At 36.4% G+C, this 25,214-nt stretch overlaps 1 protein-coding gene across 1 annotated transcript; it reads left to right on the top strand.

Moving 5' to 3' along the window:
* The first annotated feature begins 3,115 nt into the window (after positions 1-3,115).
* Positions 3,116-4,885, top strand: LOC128280640 (uncharacterized). The gene is made up of 3 exons (XM_053018867.1): positions 3,116-3,478; positions 3,860-4,192; positions 4,241-4,885. The coding sequence occupies exons 1-3, from the start codon at positions 3,116-3,118 to the stop codon at positions 4,883-4,885; spliced, it is 1,341 nt and encodes a 446-aa protein (XP_052874827.1).
* The last annotated feature ends 20,329 nt before the right edge of the window (positions 4,886-25,214 follow it).

Raw genomic sequence — 25,214 nt, 5'->3', positions numbered from 1 at the left:
GTGGCGACAAGAAGTCTAGGAAGAAAAAGCTAGAGCTGATCAGTAAGAAAAGAGGTTCCATGAGGCTCGAGCACGTGAAAATGCCTTAAAGAAGAGCTTGGTTGAGGGCCAAGATGAGAAGGAAATGTTAGTAGCTCGGTAGCGAAGCTAGAGAAGGCACTGCATCAGCACCGTAGGCGCAACTCCGACATTGAATTAAGAGCCAGCCTGAGCAGGATCGAGGATTTGAAAGGGAAGGTAGAAGAGCTCGAGTCTGTATTACAGAACTATGAATTTCGAATCGAATTCCTTAAGTTGAATAATGAGCAATAGAAGGAATAGCTCCGTTGATCGCAAGACCAGGTCAAAGATAGAGATCATATCATGGGCAAGGCTGTGGCTTAGATTTGAGAAGTGGCCGATCATTTACAGACCTTAGCAGTTCAGGATGATGTGCTAAGTGTGAAGTATGAGTTAGAGTCAGACCGGGGTCGTGAGCTAGCTTGCCTTCTGAAGAAAGTTAAAACTTTGGGCATTAGGGCAAATTCATATATATGATCTGTTTTATGTAAAGGATTTTGTTTTCTAGTCAAGTTTTCTAAATGAAATTGAATCATCTTACATTCATCCTATGCATATGCATTACATCGCATCATGTGCATTAAATTTCACAAAGGAACCCTAATTAATTAAAGAAACTTTTTTTCTAAGTTACCCTGGAACATCAATACTACACACAGAAAAAGACCAAAACTATGGATCAAAAGCTGGAAAAACTGGAACAAATGCAAAAAGAAATGCAGGAATGGCTGCAAGCACAGATGTAAGAGCAACTGACCAAGATTCAGCAGGATATGAAAGATCAGATGTAAGAACCACAGAAGGACATTATGAATCAGTTAACTCAGTTGCTGCTCGGAGGGCTAGGAAAAGGGAAGAGCCCTATGGTCAACCTTGAGGACGATAGTGAGATCCTTGCTTACCCTCCAGGTTTCACCCCAGTAAATACCTCAATACCACCGTAAAAGGGGTGTCTATCAGTATCAAACCCCAGTATCTGGCTGGTGTCTCAGCACCGATGAATTTCCCGATGGGCTCGTATTCTAAACCCAAGGATAATCGGGTAAAACCTTCGATCCCCAACTTTGATGAGATAGAAGCAGTGGAGAAGGCAAAATGAGAACTCCCAAAGCAGTTGGAAGTTTGGTACAAATGGCTAGAGGAGAAATTCAAGGCACTGGAAAGCGCAGATAATCAATGTGGTATGGATGCTAAAGAGTTAAGCTTGGTTCTAGATCTAATGCTCCCTCCGAAGTTCAAAATACCGCAGTTTGAGAAATAAAATGGAACCAGCTGCGCTGAGGCTCACATCACGATGTTTTATCGGAGAATGGCTGGCCATGTCAGTAATGATCAATTGCTAGTTCACTGTTTCCAGGATAGTCTGAGTGGGGCTACGACCAAATGGTACAATCAGCTAAGTCGCACCTAAATTAAATCGTGGAGGAACCTAGCACAGGCCTTCATGAAGCAGTATGAGCATGTGACGGACATAGCGCCTAACTGGATCACGTTACAAAACTTAGAGAAGAATTCAAATGAGAGTTTCAGGCAATATGCTTAGAGGTGGAGGGAAGTCGCTACGCAAGTTCAACCGCCGCTCTTAGAAAAAGAGACAACCATGTTTTTCATTAATACTTTGAAGGTACCTTTTATTAACCACATGCTGGGAGGGAGGATAAAGAGTTTCACAGACATAGTGATGTCCGGTGAAATGACAGAGAATGCGATAAGGTGTGGAAAGATAGAGGCTGGGGAGAGCGTCAAGAGGTCAGCCCGAAGAAGAGAGAAAATGAGGTCAGCAATGTGAGCATGGGTCATTGAAAACCAATCACAGTTAATCAACTGAGAACGACGGTCACGGGCCAGAAAACTTTGTCAAAACAAGAGCCCAATACAAAGCAGAATACAGAGAAACCCCAATTTACTCCCAGTCCTATAACGTATCAGGAGCTGTACAAAAATTTATTCGATGCACACGTCGTATTCCCGTTCTACTTAAAATCGTTGCAACCCCCATACCCCAAGTGGTATGATGTAAGTTCCCAATGTGAATATCATGCGGGCATTGCAGGACATTCGATAGAGAACTGCACTTCTTTCAAAAGAGTAGTCAAAAAGCTCATCAACATGGGTGTTGTGAAGTTTAATGATGCACCTGATGCGGGAAACCCGTTACCCAATCATACTGTTAATAGGGTAAACGCAATAGTCGAGAATATGAGAAGAAGAGTTAAGTTGGATGTAGCGGAGGTGAAAACCCCGATGAGGGAGGTTTTGAAAAAGATGGTAGAGAGAGGTCTAATCATGCAAGACTTTGGGAGCAAATCTTAAAAAGCAGGGAACTATTGTGAGTTCCACTGAGAGGAGGGCCATAAGGTTTAAACGTGATATGAATTCAGAGCCCTGGTGCAAGGTCTAATGGACAACAAGGAGCTGGAGTTCTTTGAGTTTGCTAAGGAGAAAGATGTATGCGCCTCAGAGGAGGGGCTAATAAAGAGGGTCTGTGAGGTCAATTACCCAGTCGTGATCATTTCACAACTGAAAGTCGATGAAGCTAGAGCAAGAACGACGCTAAGAGTTGTGATTTAGAAACCCCTGGCTTTTCCTTACAAGGATAGTAAAAGGGTGCCTTGGAATTATAACTATAATGTGATGTCATCAGAAGAAAGGAGACTGGTCAGCATGCCAGATACGAAAGCCGAGCCTGTAAAAGAGAAATTTTTTATGTTTGAATAGGGGGAAGAGAGGACAAACCACTAGTTAATGAACCGGTAACCGAGGATGAAGCTAAAGAATTTTTGAAGCTCATAAAACATAGCGAGTATAGTGTTGTGGAACAGTTGCACAAGTAGCCAGCACGCACATCGGTACTAGCTTTGGTCCAAAATTCAGAGGTACACCGTAATGCATTGATGAAGTTGTTGAAAAGACCACATTCATAACTCTGTGGGGAACCTTTTGCTATAAGTTGATGCCGTTCGGGTTGAAAAATGCGGGAGCAACGTATCAAAGTACCATGGTAACTTCATTTCACGACATGATGCACAAGGAAATTGAGGTTTACGTTGATGATATGATCGCAAAATCTCGAACTGAAAAAGAGCACATACAGGTTTTGAGAAAATTATTCTTGAGGCTGAGAAAGTTTCAGCTAAAGCTCAATCCAACAAAGTGTACTTTCGGGGCTGGATCAGGGAAGCTGCTAGGTTTCGTTGTCAGTGAAAAAGGAATCGAGGTCGACCCCAACAAAGTCAAAGCTATACAGCAATTGCCTCCACCGCGCTCTCAGAAAGAAATTCGAGGTTTTCTGGGAAGACTAAATCACATCGCCCGGTTCATTTTGCAGCTAACAGAGAAATGCGACCCCATATTTCAGCTTCTCAAGAAACACAACCCAGGTGTGTTGGACGAAGAGTGCCAGAAGACCTTTGACAAGGTTAAACAATATTTTTCCAATCCTCCAGTGTTAACGCCACCTAGCCCGGATAGACCATTGATATTGTATTTAACAGTATTTGACCATTCAATAAGATGTGTGCTTGGTTAACACGATAGGACAAGAAAGAAAGAAATGGTGATATACTACCTCAGTAAGAAATTCACTGAGTGTGAGATGAGATATTCGTCGATTGAGAAGCTATGTTGTGCTTTGGTTTGGACAACTTGGCGTTTGAGGCAGTACATGTTGTACCATACGACTTGGTTAATCTCGAAATTAGATCCCCTTAAGTACATAATGGAGTCAGCCACTCTGAATGGAAGGATGGCCCGATGAAAAATTCTACTTTCTGAATTCGACATAGTTTATATGAACTAGATGGCCGTAAAAGGGAGTGCAATAGCAGATTTTCTAGCCAGTAGAGCTTTAGAAGATTACGAGTCTTTAAACTTTGATTTTCCTAATGAGGATCTGATGTATGTGGCAACCACCCAAGAAGACACTCCAGAAGATCATTCTTGGAAACTGAATTTCAACGGAGCATCAAATGTCGTTGGTAATGGAATTGGGGCAGTCTTGATATCCCCAAGCGGAGATCATTATCTATTCACTTACAAATTGAATTTTGATTGCACAAATAATATGGCAGAGTACGAGGCATGTGTCATGGGTATCCGTGCATCCGTAGAGCGCAAAATCAAGGTGTTAGAGGTATATGGGGATTCTTCACTGATGATTTATCAGTTCAAAGGTGAATAGGAAATAAGAGATCCAAAGTTGATCAACTACCGAGAGCTGGTTCTGGATTTAATCAAGGTCTTTGAGGATATCACTTTTCATTATCTCCCACGTGATGAAAATCAGATCGCTGATGCCCTGGCTACGTTAGTTTCCATGATCAAAGCAAATAATCAAGAGGAAATGAAGCTGATCCAGATGAGTATTTGTGATGCCCCAGCTTATTGCTGCAATATCGACAAAGAAGGGGAGAGGGATGATCATCCTTGGCATCAGGATATTTTACGATATGTGAAAAATCGTGTATGTCCTGATCAGGCAACTGAAAATGATAAAAGAATGTTGAGGAGGCTGGCCGGTGACTATGTCTTAGACGGGGAAATCCTGTATAAAAAAAGGAAAGACCAAGTGCTACTAAGATGTGCTAACACTGTTGAAGCAAAGAAAATCCTGGAAGAAGTCCATGAAGGTGTCTGCGGGATACATGCCAATGGGTTCACAATGGCCAGAAAAATCATGAGATTCGGGTATTACTGGTCTGTAATGGAAGGAGATTGCATCAACTATGCTAAGAAATGTCATAAGTGTCAAATTTATGGTGACAAGATCCATGTGCCTCATTCACCTCTTCATGTTATGACTTCCCCATGGCCGTTCTCAGTGTAGGGCATGGACGTCATTGGGTCGATTTCATCGAAGGCTTCTAATGGATATCGTTTCATCTTTGTGGTCAAAGTGGGTGGAGGCTGCTTCATATGCCAATGTCACGAAGTCGGCAGTCAGCAAATTCTTGAAAAAGGAAATCATATGTCGATATGGCATGCCAGTGAGGATCATATCTAACAACGCGTTAAATTTAAATAACACCGTGATAGTGGAGGTCTGCAGCTAATTCAAAATTAAGCACCACAACTCATCACCATATCGCCTAAAAATGAATGGAGCAGTTGAGGCGGCTAATAAAAATATAAAGAAGAATGTGGGGGAAATGGCTGAGACCTACAAAGATTGGCAAAAAAAGCTAGCATTTGCTCTCTATGCTTATGGAACGCCGATAATAACTTCCACTGGGACAACACCTTTCTCGTTGGTTTATGGGATGGAAGCAGTTTTGCCTATTAAAGTCGTGATTCCTTCTCTTCGGGTTTTATCTGAATTGAAGCTAGATGAAGCAGAACGGGTCCAATCCTGGCATGATCAGCTGAACTTGATTGAAAAAAAAAGGCTGAGAGCTATCCGTCATGGTCAAATGTACCAAAAGCGAATAATGCAAGCTTACAACAAGAAAGTTCGCCCAAGAGTATTCCAGGAATGGGAATTGGTATTGAAAAAGATTCTCTTATGCAAAAGGATTTCAGAGGGAAATGGATGCCAAACTGGGAAGGACCTTATGTAGTGAAGAAGGCTTTCTCTGGAGGGGCATTGAAATTAGCAGAAATAGATGGTAAAAGCCTTCCCAACCCGGTAAATTCAGATTCAGTCAAGAAGTACTTCACCTGAAAAAGGAAAGGCCAAGGCAAAAACCCAAAAAGGGCATTTTGGAAAAAAAAAAGAAAAAAAATGGAGAGGCTAAGGCGAAAACCTGCAAAGGGCGTTTTGAGACCAAAGGGGTTTTGAGTTGAAAACTTGGAAAATGGCAACTCAAATTGTGATGAAGAATGGGGCATGTTGCGACTTTGTTCTACCAGAATTAACAAGAAGGAGGAACATTACATCTTGAAGGCATCAATGAAATACTTCGAACCTCCTAAACACACATCTAGCTCCCAAAGGTTTTTGAACAGTCCGAATAGAAAAGCTCACGCTGCAATATCTAGGGCACCAATTTTTCGTCTTATACATCTTTTGTACTTTAGTAAAATCTGTTAGCTTCGTTCTCAATAAAGTTTCATCTTGTCCATTTTGATAATCTTTTTCAAAGCATTTTCTATTGAAATATTGATTAATGGACTAATAATACTTTCATAAAGGGAGTTCTGCATATTACTCTAGAAGCTTTTAAGTAGTGCAAGAACCCGAAATAGGTCATTATTCAGAACCCATCAAGCTTAAAGGTTAGGGTTACTTGATAAGTTAAAAGATTTAAGTTAAGACTATTGCTTCAGATGTCTGTTAAAGATATCAGTTGAACAAGAAGAAATACGTCAATGAAAACAGCGAGCAATAACAGCCTAAACGATAAAAAAGGGCAGTTCTCATGACATTCTTCATTCATACCAATCTCATTCATAACGCATCTAGCTAGGAGCATTTGATTCATTTTGATCATGGCATCCTAATTATTTGACATAAGCATCACATCTAACTAGGAGCATTTGATTCATTTCGATCGTAGCATCCTAATAAGCGTAGATACATGAAACTGATTTTACAGATCATGTTCCTCAAAGGACAGTGTGGTTGTATCGATGAAGTCACGAGCCTTAACCCTCTAAGCAGAAAGGTAACAAGCTACAAATTACAGATCTTATCTCCATGTATCGGCTATGAAGCAGATCAAAAATTACAAATCTTATCTTCATGTATCGGCTATGGAGCAGATCAAAAATGGCGAGTCTTATCTCTATGTATCGGCTATGGAGTAGATCGAAAATGGCGAGTCTTATCTCCATGTATTGACTATAGAGCAAATTTTAGCCACCAGCCTTATCTCTTTGAGGCAGTAAGAGAGCAGGTTGAAGATACGAGTCTTATCTTCCTGAGGTAGCAAGGAAGCAGACTAAAAATTACAAATCTTATCTCCGTGTATCTGCTATGGAGCAGATCAAAAATGGAGAGTCTTATCTCTATGTATCAGCTATGGAGCAGATTTAAGTCACCAGTCATATGTCTCTGAGGTAGCAAGAGAGTAGGTTGAAAATACGAGCCGTAACCCTCTAAGCAGTAGGGTAACAGGCTGCAAATTATAGATCTTATCTCCATGTATCAGTTATGGAGCAGATCAGAAATAGCGAGTCTTATCTTCATGTATCGGCTATGGAGCAGATTTTAACCACCAGCCTTATCTCTCTGAGGAAGCAAGAGAGCAGGTTGAAGATATGAGCCTTAACCCCCTAAGCAGTAGGGTAAAAGGCTGTAAATTACCAATCTTATCTCCATGTATCAGCTACGAAGCAGATCAGAAATGGCGAGTCTTATCTCCATGTATTGGATATGGAGCAGATTTTAGCCACCGGCCTTATCTCTCTGAGGTAGCAAGAGAGCAGGTTGAAGATACGAGCCTTAACCCCCTAGGCAGTAGGGTGACTGGCTGAAAATTGCAAATCTTATCTTCCAGAAGTCGCAATGGAGCAAGTTGAGGACGTGGAATAGATTGAACGCACAATTTCTATATCCTGAAGATGCAGTGGGTTGGAGTGAGGCTACTTGAAGAAGATGGGCATAAAGAGGTCGAGATATGACAAGAACGGGCAAAATGGCCCTTTTAAGGTCTTTGCTCTATTCTCGTTACACTACAATGAGAAAATAATGGCAGCTATAGACGGCCCATTTCGCTCGGGCCCAAACCAACACTAAAATTAAAACAAAATACCCTCAGACCCAATTCAATCAAGCCCAATACAAACCCAATACTAAAACCCATTTACAATGTGGCCCAATTGGCCCAAAGCTTAAACAACTTCAGGAAAAAACCCTAGTCCTTGCCCTCGCTGTAACACCCTGAAAATTTCTGCAGGAAGATATTATCCTTAATATAGTAAAATAAGGAAATAAAGTGACAAGAAGAGAAAAATTTGAGTTATGTCACTGGGAAGTATATTATGACATAATGATTCAATAAAGGACTAAATTGTAAAAGTGAGAAAAGTTTTGTGGCCCAAGAGTAAATACTCAAAATTTGAGGGATTAAAGTGTAAATATGAAAAGTTGAAGGACTTAAGGGTGGAATGATCTAGAAACCAAGGAAAATTGATGAATTAGGACCAAATTGAATAGGTGAAGAATTATGAGGGACTAAATTGCAATTTTATCAAATTAAGTGATGACTCAATAATGGAATTTTAAATGAACACTAAGGGCAAAATGGTCAATTTGAAGAGAGAGAAATCTAGAGACAATGATGATGTTGGAGATATTTAGATAAATTAAATAAATAAATATTAGTTTATTAATACTTTAAATTAATTTTTAAATAATATTTTATTATTTTATTATTATTTTATTATTTTATTTAGTATATATAAGGAAAGAAAGATGAAGAATCATCATATTTTTTTTCCATGCAAACCAACGTGAGAGAGGAAGAAGAAAAGAAGTTTTATTTCTTTACAATTTAGTCCTTCCACCAAAAACTCATTGTTTTCACCTAAAAATTGAAAGAATTTCCATAGCCATCAAGAGAGAAAGATAGCAAGGAGATGATGGGGAGCAAGAATGTCAAGTTGGATTCAAGAAATAGAAGCTGGAGGAGAGAGAAAAATCAAGTTAAAGATTGAAGTCAATAAGAAAAGGTAAGAACATCAAGATTTCAATATATTTTTAAGTTTAATATTGTTGAAAAAGCATGGAATTGATGTTGATTTAGAGTTTTCTTTTATATGGTCTTATATTCTTGTCATGTTAGTGAAGAGAAAATAAGAGAAAGTAATGAAAAATAGTGTAGAGAAAGAAAATAAGGATGTTATAAACATGGTAAATAATACCTTGCACTAAAACAGTTTTAGACAGCAGCAATAGTCTAAATTTAAAAAATCACCAAAAATTGTGGGAATTGAATTAGAGGTCAAATAAAAAATTATATTAAATCTTGTTTAGTATAGTTTCTTATAAAAGAAACGGTGTAAGAAATGAAATTGTAAATTGTGAGATATAGTAAATTTTGTGAGATAAGGTCAGAATGATTTCGGGTTCCTCTGTTCTGAATTTGGAAAATCATAAACAATTTGAGAAAAATAATTAGGGGCTTAAATTTATATTATTAGAATTATGAATGAGTCTATTTTCAAGAGAAATAAACGAGAACATCATTTGAATTCTGTACAATGGGATAATTTATTTTTAGTTAAGAAGGGTCAGAATTGTCAGACAGCAGAATAAGGGTGAGTTTAAAGAATAAACTGTACTTATTGGCTAAACAAAAAATTCTGAAAATTTTATGGTAATAATATAAATAAGTCTAGTTTCATGGAAAATTATCGGATCTAAATTTCGATTTCTTTAGTTCAAGATATAAATAATTTAGTGACTGTGACGCAAATGGACAGTTTTAAATATACATATAAGTAAATAGTGAAATTATTGATATTGTTATTTGTAGCATGTTGTATAAATTAAGGATGTGGAATGGAGAGGAGGAGGAGGAAAATATGTATGAATACTCATCTAGCATGGCTAATTTGCATGTTTTAGGCTCAGGGACTAAATTGAATAAAAGTAAAACTTTATGGGTAATTTTGTAAAAATGTTAGAAATGACCAAGTTGCATGAAATGGATTATTTTATCATTTAAAATTACAAAATTGAATGAAATTATTAATTTAGCTCAAGATCGGGGAAAAACATGTTTTAAGGATTAAATTGAAAATTGTTGAAATTATGGAAAATTCTGATATTTTATAGAATTCATAGGTTGTTATCAATTTGTTTAAGAATAACAGCTGGAAATAAGGATTAAATTGCAAGAATTTTATTTTTTTAGCCTAAGGATGAAATCGTCATTAATTAAAAAGTTTAGGGGTAAAATGGTAATTTTGTTTAGAGCATCAATTGAATGTATTAGGATATGAAATAAATGAAAACGACGATCAAATTTCTTTATAAAGATCCGAATGACTCGAATATGAGACTTGAACATGGAAAAGAAAAGATATCAAATTAATGAAATTATAAACATGAACAAGTAACGAGGTAAGTTAGTGTAACTTGAATTGTATTTTTAATTGCATGAAATATTGATATAATGAATTACCTGATTTATGTTTATGAAGAAATGGAAAAAGAATAGTATTTATCATGACATGTAAATAGGTGATTATCTTTGATACGTTGATACAAGGAAAGTAATTAAATTGAGACGAGTAATAAATTCAAGTACAACATATCGAGAAAAATAAGTATGTTAAGGGACAATATGTTTGATTTTAATTGGTTCCAAATATAAACGTTAGATGAAATGAAATATCTGATAAATAAATCGGTAACTCCAGTAATGCTCTGTAACTCTATTCCGGTGACGGATTCGGGTTAGGGGCGTTAAACTCGTGCCGCAAGTTACCCTGAGCGCCGTACTACTCGCGCCAGACACCTCCTCTCCGCAACGTTCGCTGCTCCACCACGCCACGTCAGAGTCGTGCACGCCATACACCTGCAAATACATTGAAAACTGATTGTAAAAGGCTATAAAAGCCTTGGAAAACATTTGTAAAAGGAGGTTTTTTTTCCTAATTTTTTACATACATAATAGCAGAGAATACACGAAAGTAATCCATATCAATAAAAATCAGATTGAAGATTCAAGAGGTTGTTTTTTTTTTATTCTTTCTCATTTCACATTTTTTCCCTTTTTGTTTTTTCTTGTTTTCTTTTTCTTTGCAAATTGATTTTAAAATAGAAATCGGAGGAAAAGAAACTTACCTGGGTTCGCCGTGGATCAGAAACGGAGGCGATGACATGGAAGTGCCAATGACCCTCCATTTATGGTGCACCAAGATAGGGTTGAAACCCTAACAGAGATTTGTGGTGTTAGTTTTTTTTCCCCTTAAAAGACGGCAAAACAAATGAAATTGGGGCCAAACTTTAGGGTTTTTACGCGTACAAAACGGCACCGTTTCGTGCCTGGGGCTTGAGCGACAAAACGACGTCATTTCAAGGCCTCAATCCGCGCAGGTGACCTGACCTGGGGAGGATCCGCACGTTTTTTCAAAAATAGGACATTTGCACAATCGGTCCCTCCCTCTTGCACCGTTTTAGGGTTAGGTCTTTTAACCTTTTTAATTTGGCCCAGAAATTTCATGTAAATTACGTTCGATCCGCGCTTAAACGCTGCGTTCAGGAACCTGGGCTAATTTTGTTTTCAATCCCCGCATTCTTGTGTGCGTTGCACTTTAACCCTCAGTTTTGTTTTAATGTTCTATTTTACCCACTTAGGTTTAATTCAATTTCAATTAAGATTGTTTTTTATTTTAATTAAGTTTTAATTCATATTTTTTATTCATCCTTTAAATATATTATTTTAACATGCTATTTTGCATGGTATTAATTAATTATATATTGTAAAATTTTTTTATTTTCTTTTGTATATTCCATTTTGTTTTATTAATCTATTTATTTTAAAATTCTCTTTTATGAACATTCTTTACTTCAAATATTATATTTTCACTTTTGTGTATATTATTTATATTAAACTATCCGTATTTTAGACATATTATTTATTCGTATATATATCATTTTGCATATCATTTATATTGTTTTTATATACATACATACATTCTTTTCACGTTTGCATATGTAAATAATACCTATATCATCAATTCTGAATTGTTGTACATTATGTTTTTGTATATATTGAGGATTTGTATTATTTTATGTATTTTCTTTCAAATTTATTTATGATTAAGCATTTCCTTTTAAATCTATATATAGTTTTGGTCTTTTAAAGCTATTTTATGATGAATTATTATTTATTTCAAATGTCTCTTATATTATTATTTCCATACATACATTTGTAATAAGTATTTCATTATATGCATATTATTTACCTAGATGGATTTATATTTTGTATATTATGTATTTTGTTTTTTAGTACTTCTTTTTTAAAACTCCTTCATACATACCTCGTTTTTATTCTCACACGAAATTTGTTGTTTGCATATCGATGATTTCACATTTTGCACTTCTCACATTATTAATTCTTCTTTATTTTTAAAACTTGCTACATTTCATTTGTGTTGATTTGCTTGGTACTTCTCTTAAAATTGCCTTGTAATTCATTGGCTTTTGTGTGTTAATATTAGTCTTTGCATAAGGTACATTGTCATTGCATATACTTTATTTTCATATGATTATGATTTGTTTGTTTAGAACGCTTGTCATGTAATATTATGCTATGTTCGTGATTATGCTTTTATTTCTTGCCATCATTGAGATTTAAACTCCAATCTATTTGACCAACATTAGTGGTTTCATTTCTTCTCCAAACAAACCAAGCAAGTATGTTTTGGCTCAATTTTTATAATTGTTAACTTGAGCCCCCTCAACATAAGGAAATACTCCGTGTTTAGAAGTTTGAGAGATCGTGCCCAATCGTGCTGGGTTTCGATTTTTTCATTCGACTGAAATATAGAATATCCTTTTAAAATTTTGTCTATGTTCTCTTAAATTAAAAACAAGGCAATATTTCGTATTTAGGAGTTTGAGAGATCGTGCCCAATCGTGCTGGGTTTCGATTTTTTTCATTCGACTAAAATACGGAATATCCTCATAAAATTTCATCCATTTTTCTTAGAATTAAAATAAGGCAATATTTCATATTTGGAAGTTCGATAAATCATGCCCAATCATGATGGGTTTCGATTTACCGTTTGACCAAATAGCCAAATATCCTTTTTGAAATTTCAAGTGCATGGGTTTTGGAAATTATAAGATGATCTTGTATTGAGGGTTTGAAATATCGTATCTAATCATGCTAGACATGGCATTTTATTCCTTCTGAGCAAGAGAATCCCGAAACCCAATTCAAGTTATCTAAACGCTCTTAATGGATGGGTCGAATTGCTGAGCTCGGCTGGCAAGCGGGATCGTTTTGGCTTAGGGTATAGGCTAGACGCCAGACAAAGAAAGGAAGAGTTGAAGAGGAAACAGGATAGACGAAGGGCACGATTGAGTGGGGCAGAGGTCAAGTGGAGTCAACGACCTTTCCCCACATATCCAATACATTCGTGTCAGGAGGAATTATTCATCTGGAGTCAGAGATAACAAGAGAAGGGACAGCTGAAGACTTGATGGGCAATTTGAGCATCAATGCCCTATCTGAGGAATGAGTGATGGAAAGAGACTTATCAGGCATTCGCCCTTATGAGCCTGGAAGTGTTCTAAACAATTGGACTGTGGAAGAAATTCCTGTAGTTCTTATAGCTAATACAGAGTAATGTTCAGAACACACTTATTGTTTTAAGCCTAGAAACAATAAGAATCTTTTGTGAAATAGGCTCATGTCTAAACATCCTTATTTTCAATAAGAAATGCATTTTTGTATCTCATTCTGGGTAAATTTTCTTTCATATTCTCATTACATTCATAATCATACGGTACAAATAAGCCACTCTTAGATTCATTCTTCGGATATTTCTTTCGTGTTACAATAGGTCTCTAAATATCAATTACGCGAGCAACACTGTTATGGACCCTGAACATTCTTTTGAGCAATATATATGTTTAAAAGGATCTCATGATTTTGAAGATGACGAGGATTGTGGGTTATCTCCGGATTTGTTAAAGATGGTAGAATATGAAGAGAAACAGATCCTGCCCCATAAAGAGACAACCAAGAATGTAACTTTGGGAGAGGGGAAAGAAGTAAAAATCAAAACTTGCATAACTGAGGAAACAAGGCAGGACCTCGTTAAACTACTGCAAGAGTTCAAAAATGTCTTTGCATGGTCGTATCAAGACATGCCTGGTTTAAGCGCTAATATTGCATTACATCGCGTCCCAATAAAGGAAGAGTGCAAGCCAGTTCAACAAAAGCTCCGAAAGATGAGACCCAATGTCGTAGTAAAAATAAGAGAAGAAGTCAAGAAGCAATTTGATACTGGGTTCTTACAAGTGGTGAATTACTCGGAATGGGTAGCCAATGTTGTCTCTGTCCCTAAGAAATATGGAAAAGAATGGATGTGTGTAGATTACAGGGACTTGAACAAGGCTAGCCCAAAGGATAACTTCCCACTGCCTCACATTGACACTTTGGTGGACAACATGGCAGGTTACTCATTGTTTTCCTTCATGGATGGTTTTTCGGGGTACAATCAAATAAAGATTCATCCTGAGGACATGGAAAAGACCACATTCATAACTCTGTGGGGAACCTTTTGCTATAAGGTGATGCCGTTCAGGTTGAAAAATGCGGGAGCAACGTATCAAAGTGCCATGGTAACTTCGTTTCACGACATGATGCACAAGGAAATTGAGGTTTACGTTGATGATATGATCGCAAAATCTCGAACTGAAAAAGAGCACATACAGGTTTTGAGAAAATTATTCTTGAGGCTGAGAAAGTTTCAGCTAAAGCTCAATCCAACAAAGTGTACTTTCGGGGCTGGATCAGGGAAGCTGCTAGGTTTCGTCGTCAGTGAAAAAGGAATCGAGATCAACCCCGACAAAGTCAAAGCTATACAGCAATTGCCTCCACCGCGCTCTTAGAAAGAAATTCGAGGTTTTCTGGGAAGACTAAATTATATTGCCCGGTTTATTTCGTAGCTAACGGAGAAATGCAACCCCATATTTCAGCTTCTCAAGAAACACAACCCAGGTGTGTGGGACGAAGAGTGCCAGAAGACCTTTGACAGGGTTAAACAATATTTTTCCAATCCTCCAGTGTTAACGCCACCTAGCCCGGATAGACCATTGATATTGTATTTAACAGTATTTGACCATTCAATGAGATGTGTGCTTGGTCAACACGATAGGACAAGAAAGAAAGAAATGGCGATATACTACCTCAGTAAGAAATTCACTGAGTGTGAGATGAGATATTCTTCGATTGAGAAGCTATGTTGTGCTTTGGTTTGGACAACTCGGCATTTGAGGCAGTACATGTTGTACCATACGACTTGGTTAATCTCGAAATTAGATCCCCTTAAGTACATGATGGAGTCAGCCACTCTGAATGGAAGGATGGCCCGATGAAAAATTCTACTTTCTGAATTTGACATAGTTTATATGAACCAGATGGCCGTAAAAGGGAGTGCAATAGCAGATTTTCTAGCCAGTAGAGCTTTAGAAGATTACGAGTCTTTAAACTTTGATTTTCCTAATGAGGATCTGATGTATGTGGCAACCACCCAAGAAGACACTCCAGAAGATCATTCTTGGAAACTGAATTTCAACGGAGCATCAAATGTCGTTGGTAATGGAATTGGGGCAGTCTTGATATCCCCAAGCGGAGATTATTATCCATTCACTTGCAAATTGAATTTTGATTGGACAAATAATATGGCAGAGTACGAGGCATGTGTCATGGGTATCCGTGCATCCGTAGAGCGCAAAATCAAGGTGTTAGAGGTATATGGGGATTCTTCACTGATGATCTATCAGTTCAAAGGTGAATGGGAAATAAGAGACCCAAAGTTGATCAACTACCGAGAGCTGGTTCTGGATTTAATCAAGGTCTTTGAGGATATCACTTTTCATTATCTCCCACGTGATGAAAATCAGATGGCTGATGCCCTGGCTACGTTAGTTTCCATGATCAGAGCAAATAATCAAGAGGAAATGAAACTGATCCAGATGAGTATTTGTGATGCCCCAGCTTATTGCTGCAATTTCGACGAAGAGGGGGAGAGGGATGATCATCCTTGGCATCAGGATATTCTACGATATGTGAAAAATCGTTTATGTCCTGATCAGACAACTGAAAATGATAAAAGAATGTTGAGGAGGCTGGCAGGTGACTATGTCTTAGACGGGGAAATCCTGTATAAAAAAAGGAAAGACCAAGTGCTACTAAGATGTGCTAACACTGTTGAAGCAAAGAAAATCCTGGAAGAAGTCCATGAAGGTGTCTGCGGGATACATGCCAATGGGTTCACAATGGCCAGAAAAATCATGAGATTCGGGTATTACTGGTCTGTAATGGATGGAGATTGCATCAACTATGCCAAGAAATGTCATAAGTGTCAAATTTATGGTGACAAGGTCCATGTGCCTCATTCACCTCTTCATGTTATGACTTCCCCATGGCCGTTCTCAGTGTAGGGCATGGACGTCATTGGGTCGATTTCATCGAAGGCTTCTAATGGATATCGTTTCATCTTTGTGGTCAAAGTAGGTGGAGGCTGCTTTATATGCCAATGTCACGAAGTCGGCAGTCAGCAAATTCTTGAAAAAGGAAATCATATGTCGATATGGCATGCCAGTGAGGATCATATCTAACAACGCGTTAAATTTGAATAACACCGTGATAATGGAGGTCTGCAGCCAATTCAAAATTAAGCACCACAACTCATCACCATATCGCCTAAAAATGAATGGAGCAGTTGAGGCGGCTAATAAAAATATAAAGAAGAATGTGGGGGAAATGGCTGAGACCTACAAGGATTGGCATAAAAAGCTAGCATTTGCTCTCTATGCTTATCGAACGTCGATTAGAACTTCCATCGGGACAACACCTTTCTCGTTGGTTTATGGGATGGAAGCAGTTTTGCCTATTAAAGTCGAGATTCCTTCTTTTTGGGTTTTATCTGAATTGAAGCTAGATGAAGCAGAACGGGTCCAATCCTGGCATGATCAACTGAACTTGATTGAAAAAAAAAAGGCTGAGAGCTATCCGTCATGGTCAAGTGTACCAAAAGCGAATGATGCAAGCTTACAACAAGAAAGTTCGCCCAAGAGTATTCCAGGAATGGGAATTGGTATTGAAAAAGATTCCCTTATGCAAAAGGATTTCAGAGGGAAATGGATGCCAAACTGGGAAGGACCTTATGTAGTGAAGAAGGCTTTCTCTGGAGGGGCATTGAAATTAGCAGAAATAGATGGTAAAAGCTTTCCCAACCCGGTAAATTCAGATTCAGTCAGGAAGTACTTCACCTGAAAAAGGAAAGGCCAAGGCGAAAACCTAAAAAGGGCGCTTTGGAAAAAAAAGAAAAAAAATGGAGAGGCTAAGGCGAAAACCTGCAAAGGGCGTTTTGAGACCAAAGGGGTTTTGAGTTGAAAACTTGGAAAATGGCTACTCAAATTGTGATCAAGAATGGGGCATGTTGCGACTTTGTTGTAACACCCCAAACCCGAGATCGTCACCGGATTTGAACACGTGGTGTTACCGGGCTCACTTCCCTATTTCTCTATTTGTAATATTGATTGCTGTTCCAGGCAGGCTAGCTAACTGCGTCACTGTCGCCTTAAAAAATCATATCTCGAGTTTCAAAACTTAGAAACTGATTCCGTAAATTTTCCCTGAATTTAGACTCATATTTCTATCCATGGATTTATTTCTAGAATTTTTGGTCGGGCCAATTGGTACAGTTTATTAGTTAAAGTCGCCCATATTACAGGGGTCGACTACACTGACCTTCGCGCATTACAACCTGAATATCTTCTCGTACAGAGCTTCAATGCTCATGCCGTTTGTTTCTAATGAAACTAGACTCAAAGGGGAATCTGCACATATAAGGAAAGACTTCTAATTCCTTCTGGATAATTTATGGTAAATTTTCAAAGTCGAGACAGGGGACCCAGAAACCGTTCTGGCCCTGTCTCACGAGAACTTTAATATCTCTCAGTATACTGCTCATATGGTCGTTTCGTTTCATCCATATAAAAATAGATTCATCAAGGTTCAATTTCATAATTTATTAACTATTTAATTCTACTTCTACTATTTTTAGTGATTTTTCAATCTCATCTCACTGCTGCTGTCCGCAACAATTACTGCAGTAGACTATGCCAATTTCGTGAATCTTTCCTTGGCCTTACTAATCATCCATCATACATGACACAAATTATGGCCACCTTATCAAAATTAAAATTTCTAAGACTCGTGGCTATAGGTTCTAGCATCCCACTCGACGACCACATAGGCCATTTTCACATGGCTGAAAGTTTACAACCCACAATTCAACAAAACATAATAGCCTATACATGCCAAATGTTCTCCTAGTTCAACTACGAAGACAATACCAAAAGGTTTCCAGCCGGTGTGATGACTTCAACGACGGTTCCGAGCACGCAACAATACGAGTCCAAGAGACCTAAAATGGGTGACAAGAAAACACCGAGTGAGTTTATAACTCAGAAGTCATAAGCATTCATCAACCATCCATTAATAAAATTTTCGCAACATCAAACAATAAACGAGGCTAGGTACTTCATCCATATCGAAACTATACCATAATTCCTCGGACCTTTCGGTTCAATCTCATACCAAGTCATACATCCACATTTCATATTTTATACAATAAGATATTTGAGGCATTTTTACACACCAACTCATTCACACCACAATCATACAATTGCAATCATCACATAGATTTAAAGCTTACCAAGCTCAACCCCGAGCATGAACGTATTGCCTAATCGTCATGAGCTCAAGGTACTTACCCGATCCGCTGTCCGGGATCAACTCGATAATGTCGCACACTCAGTGCCAATTGTAACGCAAGAGCATATAGTGAATCCGCACACTTAGTGCTATATATTTTCAGCTCGCACACTTAGTGCTATATAATTTTCAGCTCGCACACTTAGTGCTATATATTTTCAGTTCGCACACTTAGTGCTATATATTTTCAGTTCGCACACTTAGTGCTGTACAATTTTTAAACCCGCACACTTAGTGCCAATCTTGTCACCGTGTCCATTTATACCCGCACACTTAGTGCCGAGACCAATACCTTATGCATGTTGTCGCCTTTATACATTCAACCATGGCATCATTCCATACACATACATTTTCATTTACACATCAACTCATTTAAACACAATTGCGTATATATTATGGTCATTTACATCAACACCAAATATATGCTTAATGACTTACTTTGTGTTGGGTAAAATAATTTCAAGTCGGCTACTCGATGACCTTCGCCTTTCCCTTGCTTGATTCTCCTTCTTTAACTCCTTGAGCTTGATCAATAAATCAACTAGTTTAACCATCTTGCTAAACATTCATAATTTAACTACACATGCATATGTATGCTTGTATATTCGGCAACCGTCCTCACTAATTACCCATTTAGTCGATTATACACATAATTAAAGGTAACATCACGAATGGCATACTTATGTATATATATATATATATGGGCATCACGATTAGATTTAACACCATCTTTATACTCAATTAGATGGCCGAATGTATGTATATATATACAATGTCAACTATAACATCTTTTAAACACCTAATTTCATCTCATGAACATTTAATCAAATTTTCCTAATCTAGCATATATTTTCACATCTATTTGTAACATCATGTAAATTCACATACAACTACAATTAACCAAGCTCTTCATCCAATCGTGCTCTCATGTTCGGTCATCCATATCTATACTAGCCATAACAAAATAATTTCTAAGTTTTAACACAAGCACAACACTTTAGTACCATGGCGAACACTTCATGCCTCATCACCACAATCAAAACACCAACCGCATCATTCCTATCACCGAGACTATGGTTCGCACCTTAGCTTCCCACATTCTTCTCATAACCCCTCATAGTTCATTCGGCCACCCATCATTCAACCAATAAAATTTCCTAGCAAACCCCTATGGCCAAGCACACACACACACACTTACATCTCAACTCACAATACCCAAAAAAATCACATACTATCTAAACTATCTTAAACAATCAAAGAGCTCCCCCTTTTCCATAGCCTAATGTTCCATTCCCCAACATTATTCAACATTTTGCATGGCTAAACAAGAACCATGATCGTTCACTCACAACAAGTAAACATCTTACAAGTTAACACAATGTACTAACCTCCTTAAGGCTTCAAGTGACCGAAATTCTCCCTCCTTCCTTCCTTCTAGCCGCCAAGTTCAACAAAGAGAGAACTCTCTTTCCTCCCTTTCTCTCCCTCACTCACGGCAATGGCAAAGGTAAGGATGAACATTCCTCCTTTTCTTTTCTTATTTTATTCCCTTTTCTTTTAATTCCTTTCTTTATTTTAGCTTGTCTCCCATTACCCAATTTCTCATTATAAAATCTAAGGCAAACAAATACATTGCCCATCCTCAATCTATCTTGGCCGCCACCATAAGGAAATTTGGCAATTTGACATGCAAATCCAAGCATTTTCTAATATGTATCAATAGGCCACTTTAACATTAGCCTAGCACATTTCTCAATTTCCTCACATAAGTCCTTTCTAATAAATTTCACCTACAAATGACGAAATTAAGGCACTAAATTTTCACATATGTATATTCACGCACAATAAACATAGAAAATAATAATTAATTAATTTTGTGTCTCAGTTTTGTGGTCCCGAAACCACATCCCGACTAGGGTCAATTTTGGGATGTCACATTTGTTCTACCAGAATTAACAAGAAGGAGGAACATTACATCTTGAAGGCATCAACAAAATACTTCGAACCTCCTAAACACACATCTAGCTCCCAAAGGTTTTCGAACAGTCCGAATAGAAAAGCTCACGCTGCAATATCTAGGGCACCAATTTTTCGTCTTATTTCCATGTATCGGCTATGGAGCAGATTTTAGCCACCGGCCTTATCTCTCTGAGGTAGCAAGAGAGCAGGTTGAAGATACAAGCTTAACCCCCTAGGCAGTAGGGTGACTGGCTGAAAATTGCAAATCTTATCTTCCAGAAGTCGCAATGGAGCAAGTTGAGGACGTGGAGTAGATTGAACGCACAATTTCTATATCCTGAAGATGCAGTGGGTTGGAGTGAGGCTACTTGAAGAAGATGGGCATAAAGAGGTCGAGATATGACAAGAACAGGCAAAATGGCCCTTTTAAGGTCTTTGCTCTATTCTCGTTACACTACAATGAGAAAAGAAGGGGAGCTATAGACGGCTCATTTCGCCCGGGCCCAAACCAACATTAAAATTAAAACAAAATACCCTCAGACCCAATTCAATCAAGCCCAATACAAACCCAATCCTAAAACCCATTTACAATGTGGCCCAATTGGCCCAAAGCTTAAACAACTTCAAGAAAAAACCCTAGTCCTTGCCCTCGCTGTAACACCCTGAAAATTTCTGCAGTAAGATATTATCCTTAATATAGTAAAATAAGGAAATAAAGTGACAAGAAGAGGAAAATTTGAGTTATGTCACTGGGAAGTATATTATGACATATTGATTCAATAAAGGACTAAATTGTAAAAGTGAGAAAAGTTTTATGGCCCAATAGTAAATACTCAAAATTTGAGGGATTAAAGTGTAAATATGAAAATTTGAAGGACTTAAGGGTGGAATGATCTAGAAACCAAGGAAAATTGATGAATTAGGACCAAATTGAATAGGTGAAGAATTATGAGGGACTAAATTGCAATTTTATCAAATTAAGTGATGACTCAATAATGGAATTTTAAATGATCACTAAGGGAAAAATGGTCAATTCGAAGAGAGAAAAATCTAGAGACAATGATGATGTTGGAGATATTTTAGATAAATTAAATAAATAAATATTAGTTTATTAATACTTTAAATTAATTTTTAAATAATATTTTATTATTTTTTATTATTTTATTTAGTATATATAAGGAAAGAAAGACGAAGAATCATCATTTTTTTTTTCCATGCAAACCAATGTGAGAGAGGAAGAAGAAAAGAAGTTTTCTTTCTTTACAATTTAGTCCTTGCACCAAAAACTCATTGTTTTCACCTAAAAATTCAAAGAATTTCCATAGCCATCAAGAGAGAAAGATAGCAAGGAGATGATGGGGAGCAAGAATATCAAGTTGGATTCAAGAAATAGAAGCTGGAGGAGAGAGAAAAATCAAGTTAAAGATTGAAGTCAATAAGAAAAGGTAAGAACATCAAGATTTCAATATATTTTTAAGTTTAATATTGTTGAAAAAGCATGGAATTGATGTTGATTTAGAGTTTTCTTTTATATGGTCTTATGTTCTTGTCATGTTAGTGAAGAGAAAATAAGAGAAAGTAATGAAAAATAGTGTAGAGAAAGAAAATAAGGATGTTATAAACATGGTAAATAATACCTTGCACTAAAACAGTTTTAGACAGCAGTAATAGTCTAAATTTAAAAAATCACCAAAAATTGTGGGAATTGAATTAGAGGTCAAATAAAAAATTATATTAAATCTTATTTAGTATAGTTTCTTATAATAGAAACGGTGTAAGAAATGAAATTGTAAATTGTGAGATATAGTAAATTTTGTGAGATAAGGTCAGAATAATTTCGGGTTCCTCTGTTCTGAATTTGGAAAATCATAAAAAATTTGAGAAAAATAATTAGGGTCTTAAATTTATATTATTAGAATTCTTAATGAGTCTATTTTCAAGAGAAATAAACGGGAACATCATTTGAATTCTGTACAATGGGATAATTAATTTTTAGTTAAGAAGGGTCGAAATTGTCAGACAGCAGAATAAGGGTGACTTTAAAGAATAAACTGTACTTATTGGCTAAACAAAAAATTCTGAAAATTTTATGGTAATAATATACATAAGTCTAGTTTCATGGAAAATTATCGGATCTTAATTTCGATTTCTGTAGTTCAAGATATAAATAATTAAGCGACTATGACGCAAATGGACAGTTTTGAATATACATATAAGTAAATAGTGAAATTATTGATATTGTTATTTGTAACATGTTGTATAAATTAAGGATGTGGAACGGAGAGGAGGAGGAGGAAAATATGTATGAATACTCATCTAGCATGACTAATTTGCATGTTTTAGGCTCAGGGACTAAATTGAATAAAAGTAAAACTTTATGGGTAATTTTGTAAAAATGTTAGAAATGACCAATTTGCATGAAATGGATTATTTTATCATTTAAAATTACAAAATTGAATGAAATTATTAATTTAGCTCAAGATTGGGGAAAAACATGTTTTAAGGATTAAATTGAAAATTGTTGAAATTAAGGAAAATTCTGATATTTTATAGAATTCATAGGTTGTTATCAATTTTTTTGAGAATAACAGCTGGAAATAAGGATTAAATTGCAAGAATTTTATTTTTTTAGCCTAAGGATGAAATCGTCATTAATTAAAAAGTTTAGGGGTAAAATGGTAATTTTGTTTAGAGCATCAATTGAATGTATTAGAACATGAAATAAATGAAAACGACGATCAAATTTCTTTATAAAGATCCGGATGACTCGAATACGAGACTTGAACATGGAAAAGAAAAGATATCAAATTAATAAAATTATAAACATGAACAAGTAACGAGGTAGGTTAGTGTAACTTGAATTGTATTTTTAATTGCATGAAATATTGATATAATGAATTACCTGATTTATGTTTATGAAGAAATGGCAAAAGAATAATATTTATCATGACATGTAAATAGGTGATTATCTTTGATACGTTGATACAAGGAAAGTAATTAAATTGAGACGAGTAATAAATTCAAGTACAACATATCGAGAAAAATAAGTATGTTAAGGGACAATATGTTTGATTTTAATTGGTTCCAAATATAAACGTTAGATGAAATGAAATATCTGATAAATAAATCGGTAACTCCGGTAATGCTCTGTAACTCTATTCCGGTGATGGATTCGGGTTAGGGGCGTTACACTCGTGCCGCAAGTTACCCTGAGCGTCGTACTACTCGCGCCAGACACCTTCTCTCCGCAACGTTCGCTGCTCCACCACGCCACGTCAGAGTCGTGCACGCCATACACCTGCAAATACATTGAAAACTGATTGTAAAAGGCTATAAAAGCCTTGGAAAACATTTGTAAAAGGAGGTTTTTTTTCCCAATTTTTTACATACATAATAGCAGAGAATACACGAAAGCAATCCATATCAATAAAAATCAGATTGAAGATTCAGGAGGTTATTTTTTTTTATTCTTTCTCATTTCACATTTTTTTCCCTTTTTGTTTTTTCTTGTTTTCTTTTTCTTTGCAAATTGATTTTAAAATAGAAATCGGAGGAAAAGAAACTTACCTGGGTTCGCCATAGATCAGCGTCGGAGGCGATGGCATGGAAGTGCCAATGACCCTCCATTTGTGGTGCACCAAGATAGGGTTGAAACCCCAACAGAGATTTGTGGTGTTAGTTTTTTTTCCCCTTAAGAGACAGCAAAACAAATGAAATTGGAGCCAAAATTTAGGGTTTTTACGCGTACAAAACGGCACCGTTTCGTGCCTGGGGGTTGAGCGACAAAACGACGTCATTTCAAGGCCTCAATCCGCGCAGGTGACCTGACCCGGGGAGGATCCGCGCGTTTTTTCAAAAATAGGACATTTGCACAATCGGTCCCTCCCTCTTGCACCGTTTTAGGGTTAGGTCTTTTAACCTTTTTAATTTGGCCCAGAAATTTCGTGTAAATTACATTTCGATCCGCGCTTAAACGCTGCGTTCAGGAACCTGGGCTAATTTTGTTTTCAATCCCCGCATTCTTGTGCACGTTGCGCTTTAACACTCAGTTTTGTTTTAATGTTCTATTTTACCCACTTAGGTCTAATTCAATTTCAATTAAGATTGTTTTTTTTTATTTTAATTAAGTTTTAATTCATATTTTTTATTCATCCTTTAAATATATTATTTTAACATGCTATTTTGCATGGTATTAATTAATTATATATTGTAAAAAATTTTATTTTCTTTTGTATATTCCATTTTGTTTTATTAATCTATTTATTTTAAAATTCTCTTTTATGAACATTCTTTACTTCAAATATTATATTTTCACTTTTGTGTATATTATTTATATTAAACTATCCGTTTTTTAGACATATTATTTATTCAGTATATATATTGTTTTGCATATCATTTATATTGTTTTATATACATACATACATTCTTTTCACGTTTGCATATGTAAATAATACCTATATCATCAATTCGAATTGTTGTACATTATGTTTTTGTATATATTGAGGATTTGTATTATTTTATGTATTTTCTTTCAAATTTATTTATGATTAAACATTTCTTTTAAATCTATATATAGTTTTGGTCTTTTAAAGCTATTTTATGATGAATTATTGTTTATTTCAAATGTCTCTTATATTATTATTTCCATACATACATTTGTAATAAGTATTTCATTATATGCATATTATTTACCTAGATGGATTTATATTTTGTATATTATGTATTTTGTTTTTAGTACTTTTTTTTTAAAACTCCTTCATACATACCTCGTTTTTATTCTCACAC

The sequence above is a fragment of the Gossypium arboreum genome, chromosome 1 (assembly GCF_025698485.1).
Source record: "Gossypium arboreum isolate Shixiya-1 chromosome 1, ASM2569848v2, whole genome shotgun sequence".
In the NCBI taxonomy this organism is placed as follows: Eukaryota; Viridiplantae; Streptophyta; class Magnoliopsida; order Malvales; family Malvaceae; genus Gossypium; species Gossypium arboreum.
The sequence above is the reverse complement of the archived record's forward strand: the minus strand, read 5'-3'. Positions and strand labels throughout refer to the sequence as shown.

Bases quoted from the DNA above. Each gene is read 5' to 3' on its own strand.
- LOC128280640 (XM_053018867.1), top strand. From the start codon at position 3,116: ATGATCGCAAAATCTCGAACTGAAAAAGAGCACATACAGGTTTTGAGA. The intron at 3,479-3,859 runs GTTAAACAATAT...TATATGAACTAG, and splicing joins GCCAGAAGACCTTTGACAAG to ATGGCCGTAAAAGGGAGTGC. The intron at 4,193-4,240 runs GTATATGGGGAT...AAAGGTGAATAG, and splicing joins GCAAAATCAAGGTGTTAGAG to GAAATAAGAGATCCAAAGTT.